General features: G+C 56.0%; 1 protein-coding gene across 1 annotated transcript; it reads right to left on the bottom strand.

Moving 5' to 3' along the window:
• Positions 1-862: 862 nt before the first annotated feature.
• RRP9 (ribosomal RNA processing 9, U3 small nucleolar RNA binding protein) lies at positions 863-4,569 on the bottom strand. Its single transcript, XM_065749365.1, has 15 exons — positions 4,460-4,569; positions 4,298-4,380; positions 4,115-4,230; positions 3,962-4,041; positions 3,848-3,889; positions 3,636-3,762; positions 2,896-3,020; positions 2,503-2,595; positions 2,203-2,303; positions 1,959-2,093; positions 1,708-1,770; positions 1,484-1,632; positions 1,306-1,385; positions 1,135-1,208; positions 863-1,036 (listed from the first exon to the last, which is right to left on the bottom strand). The coding sequence occupies exons 1-15, from the start codon at positions 4,532-4,534 to the stop codon at positions 931-933; spliced, it is 1,449 nt and encodes a 482-aa protein (XP_065605437.1). The 5' UTR covers positions 4,535-4,569; the 3' UTR covers positions 863-930.
• Positions 4,570-5,265: the final 696 nt, after the last annotated feature.

Below are 5,265 nucleotides of genomic sequence, written 5' to 3'. Positions count from 1 at the left end.
TCTAGCAGCCCCTGAACTGGAAAGTCCAAAGCCCCATGCTGAGGTGCAAACCATAATTTCTGGAACACCAACCCCCTTTCTGACTTCAGTTTCAGATTCCACCAAACATGGGGAGATCGTGCTCCACTGTTATTTTAATGATCCCAAAGCACACACAGACAGCAACTACTGCTACATTACATACACAAAGACAGGGAGCAGGTTGGAAATAATCTCTTAGCCATAGAGGTTTGTGACTTTTCAGCACCCTCCTTACCCTATGCAGGAGTGTACTCCTGCCTCATGGTAGTATGGAGCAGCTCTCCAAGCAGTGTCTATCTCCTCCTCCCTCCATCTCTGTTCAGGCCAGCAAACACCAAGAGTGTTGCTTGACTTGACTGCTACAAGGGGATTGGGTAGCACAGTAGGTACTGCAGTGCCCAAAGGACTGGCCACCCTGTCCCAAGCCCTCCTCTGCCACACATGTAGCTGAAACTCCGAGCTGCTCCTGGAACCTATCACTGCCCTATGGGGACAGCCATACCACAGGTGCTGTTCTTAGGCACTCACTGCTACCTCCCTGGGACAGCCCAGGAGTATGCTGCTGCTTGACCACCCCCACTCATTTGCCTTCCCCTCCAGGCATAGCCTAGCAGTAAAGTCCCACAGTCTGCAACAGCTACGAATTGGCAGACTCTGCAACATTATCCTTGAGATGGCCAGGAGAGATTGTGCTTTAACCTGCCTGCACCTCCTCACAGGAAGCAGCAGCTCAAGCCTGGTGGCTACACAAACCAGGTCAGCCCTCAGCCCAGAACAAGCCTGTTGCACTGTGTTACTGTGTTACCACCGCAAACCCAAGCAGCACTGACAACACTGGAGCTGTTGTACTCTGTACTACACAGGCTTTAATGATCCAGATCCTGCAGCTCTTGGAGCAGTGCTTGAAGGCTATGCGCTGTCAGCTGCTATGGTACCAGGGGCTCCAGCTCTGTGCTTAAGGGGGATGATGCAGATGCAGTTCTTGGCTTCTTTTACTCTCCACCATCGGCCAAACCTGCAGGTGAAAAGTGTGTCTAACTGTGCCTGTCCTGGTCCAACCAGGTGCAAGGAGGGAATGTCTAAGCCCTGGAAAATGGGGCGCAGAGACGGTACCGGTGCTCCTGCCCAATGCCAGCCACCAGGAAGTCTCCAGCTGATGAGAACTTGAGGCTGTTGACAAAACCATTCTGGAGGAAATAGCAGGTATCATCACCAGCACACTGCAACTGCCCCAGGCCTGCTCCCACCCTGAGGAGCTTGACATGGGCCTCCCCCCATCTGTACCAATGGGATATCACAGAGAGGCTCCAGCTTCTGAAATCCCTCGGCGCACTTCCACAACTTTACACAGCCACTGTGGGAACCTGGAGCAGAGAGAACACATACCCTAGCACCGGCAAGGGCACAGAATCCCCCATCCTGCACTGCCCAAAGAGAACACAGCTCTCCCAGCACCAGGCACCTGTAGCCACAAGGTCGCTGTTGAGCAAGGCAGCCACTGCCGACACCCAGTACGGCTGCTGCAGGTCCTGGGTAGAACCCTGCATCCCATGTGATTGCCTCACCAGTGCCAGTGGTTTCTTCTTTGCCAGTCCCCACAGGGCCACCGACCTGCAGGGAAGGGGCTGAAGGCGCTGGGAGCAAAAGGGTTGGCAAGACTGTGCACACTCCCAGCTCTGCACTCACCCATCATCGGCACCTGACACCATGTACTCCTCATTGATGAGCTGGATGCAGTCAATGGAGCCCCTGCAAGAGCAGACAATTAACAGTAATCACAAGTACACTGTGGGATCCTGTAGGATAGAGCTCCAAGCACAAAGGACTTGATGGAGTCCCCAGATTACCAACAGGCTCCTGGTGATGCTGAGCACACACAGAGGCACATACACTGGAGCCTCCAGCTGAAGCACACCCTCCTCCTGTCCCAGACCTACTGATGCCCATAGAAAATGAGCTGTGACTCCTCAGGGATCTTCCAGAAACGCACAGTGCCATCCCGTCCACCTGAGGTCACGCAGCACTCCCGACTCAGGCTGTCCATCCCTGTGATGACATCCTGGTGCCCAAAGCTGGCAGGGGAGATGAGGAGGAGCTGCAGGGGCCTTGACCCTGCACCCTCATTCTTCTTCCCTTCTCCTGGGGACATGGTGACAAATCCTTGTTCCACCAGGACCTTACAGGGTCTCCACATAAGCATTCTCCTCCACATTCCAGACCTTGACAGAGCGGTCATGGGATGCACTGTACAGCTGGTATGTGCCCTTCCGAAAGGACAGGCCCTGTGGAGAGGCAAGACCAACAGACTGCAACAGTGCCCTGCCCAAGCGTCCCCAAGGGCAGTCTCAGAAGTGGGCCTCCACTATAGGGTGGCCCCACTGGTCTCAGGTCACCAAGATCCCAGGCTCAGTGGGAGAAAGCAGCACGCTCTGCTCACCAGCAGGAGCATTCCTCCCCATTGCAGCCAACATCCTTACTCACCGACACAGCATCACGATGACCAGTGAATGTATAAAGGCGCTTGCAGGTGGCTGCCTCCCAGATCAGAATCAGTTTGTTCCTATCTCCTGTAGCCTGGCAGAAAAGAGGGGATGCCCAACACCTGCCCCAACAGACCCACAACTCCCATTCCATGTGTTTCGTTAGTGGGGAGGTATCCAGGAACAATCCTGGTGATGGCTGAAGCAGGGACTGTTTCAACCCAGCTTCACCAGCAAGATAAAGCTAGGTATGAGGAGCTATTCTCCAGGATACTGGGAAAGGACCTCCCCACCTGGCCTTTTCCTTCAGAAGTTCACAACATGGGAGCAAGGCTAAGTGCTACTGGTGACAGTGTGTGGCACCACAGGGCAGACCAGCAACCAGTTACCATACCAGATACTTGCCGTCCGAAGAGATGGCAATGCAGAGAACGTGGGCTGTATGTCCCATGGGCTGCCCCTTCGTGCTCTTCTTGCCTCCAGGCACCACACAGAGTCTCTTCCCACTTTCCACTTCCCCTGTAGGACAGGCAGCACCATCACCCACAGAAGCCTCCCTTGTCCCAGGAAGCGCAAGCAAGCTGTGCACAAAGCCCAGAGCAATACAACCTGCCCTGCCCACAGACTAATCATAGAATAGCTTGGGTTGGAAAGTCTTAAAGACCATCTAGTTCCGACTCCCCTGCCATTGGCCAGCTGCCCCCCACCAGATCAGGCTGTGCAGAGCCCCATCCAGCGTGCCCATGGGCACCTCCAAGCTTCATGGGGTACCCACAGCTTCTGTGGGCAGCTTGTGTCAGGGCTTCACTATCCTCTGACAAAAGAATTTCCTCCTCACACTTAATCTGTATTTCTTCCCTTTTCGTGTAAAACCACTCCTATGCCTTATCACTATCCCCCAGTGTAAGAAGTCCCTCTCCCTGTTTATTGACTCCCTTGAAGTCCTGGGTGGCCACAACAGGGTCTCCCTGAAACTTCCTCCTTGCTGAACAAGTACACCTCTTGTGCTCTGCAGCCACTTCCATGCTAGAGGAATGGGCAGAGCCAGCCACCTCCACCCACAGCTCCACTCCTGCCAGGCCCCTGGCGCCGCAACAGCTGACTGCAGCATGCAGGAGAAGCAGAAGCACTTGCATTTGATGATGGTGCCATCCTTATCAGCTGAAAAGATGAACTTGTCATCCGGAGAGACAACGAGACAGGTGACAGGCTGCCGGTGCCCACGCAGCACTCGGACAGTGGCTGGGGCCGGAGGGCAAACCTAGCGGGAGTGGGGCCGTGAGCAGGGCAGCATTGGCTCAGCCCGGCCATGTCCGAGGTGCAGGGCCCGCAGGTCGCATACTCACGTCCTGGGCCGCGGGGCGTCGCAGTCGGCCTTGCTGCTCGAGCTGGGGGCACACAGCGAGTTATGGGAGGGCCCCCAGGCCGCCGCGCCACCGCACCACCGCCCCCTCACTCACCACGGCCTCCTCCAAGCGCTCGCCAACGAGATCCCCGAGGAAGGCCGCAGCCTTCTCCTCCTCTTCCGCCTGCTCTTCCTCTGCGACAGGTACGGGCGTCAGGGCTTCCGCCCCCCCACCCCCGCCGCCGCCGCCGCCGCCGCCCACGCTTACCGTACCGCCGCAGTTCCTCCAGATAGAGCTTGGCCAGGCGCAGCTTTTTCTCCTGCGGCGTCTCCGCCACCTCCTCCTCGGCCGCCGCCTCCTCCTCCCGCCTCCCCGCCGCCGCGCTGCCGGAGTCACGTCAGCTCCGCGCCGAGTCCCGGGAACGCCGGCAGCGCCGGGAGCAACACTCACCTCTCCGCCTCCTCTTCGCTGGACACCTCCTCGTCGCGGCTCCAGGGCGGCGCCGGCCGGGGCTTCCCTTCGGCGCCTGTGCCCTGGGGGATGTACCGGTACCGTCAGCACCGGGCCGCGCTCGGAACCGGCCCCTCCGCCCCGTCCCGTCCCCACGCTCACCGCCACCCCCATCCTCCAGCGCCGCCCCGCCGCAATCCCGCACGGCACTCTCGCCCGCTGCCCTGCCGCCGCCATGCTGCCGCCGCACGTGGCCCCCGACCCCACCCCGCTCCGCCTCCGGGGCACCGCCTCCTCAGGGCGCGGTTATCTGCGCCGCTAGCTCAGCCAGCGCCCGCAGGCTGCGGGCGTGTTCGACCGTTCATCGTTTCTTCCGGCCGCTGTGGAGCAATGCGCTGGGCTGGCACTGGGAGGTGCTGTCCCTGTTTCTGTTTTACTGCCCTATGTCTCTTTTCTTGTGATTTGAAAAGAGAAGTACACAATATATTTTAGTATTTTTAGAAGTATAGCAGTTGAATTGTTGTATTATGTGATTAGTTCTTGCTTGCAAAACTAATAGCTTTTAGATGTTGCAGGTAGTTATGGATGTATCATTATAGACTAGAAAGCATGTTGTAAGGCTATTCTGTTTTAACAGAACAGGTACTCCCCCCTATCTTTATTTTCCAACACCACAGTGTATACTATTAAAAGACAGGTTGCTAATCTCATGTCTACCCAGGGATGAGCAGATGTTCGGTAATAATGGCCGAGTGCTTAGTAAGCAAATATTACAATTTTGGTACATATAAATTACTTACAATAGTGAATCATGAGAACAGTTTCTCTACAGTAAAGACAACTGTAAACCATCCAGATACAAAGGTGCTACTCCCTGTTGATTTATCTGTTGAGCCAGATGTGTTGGATGGGCATAAATAAGAATAAATAAATAAGAATAAATAGATAAGAAAGCAGGATGGGCATCC

The sequence above is a fragment of the Cyrtonyx montezumae genome, unplaced genomic scaffold, assembly GCF_038088225.1.
Source record: "Cyrtonyx montezumae isolate F1298 unplaced genomic scaffold, pur_monq_1.0 scaffold_6, whole genome shotgun sequence".
NCBI lineage: Eukaryota > Metazoa > Chordata > Aves > Galliformes > Odontophoridae > Cyrtonyx > Cyrtonyx montezumae.
This window is presented reverse-complemented; position numbering and strand designations above follow the sequence as displayed.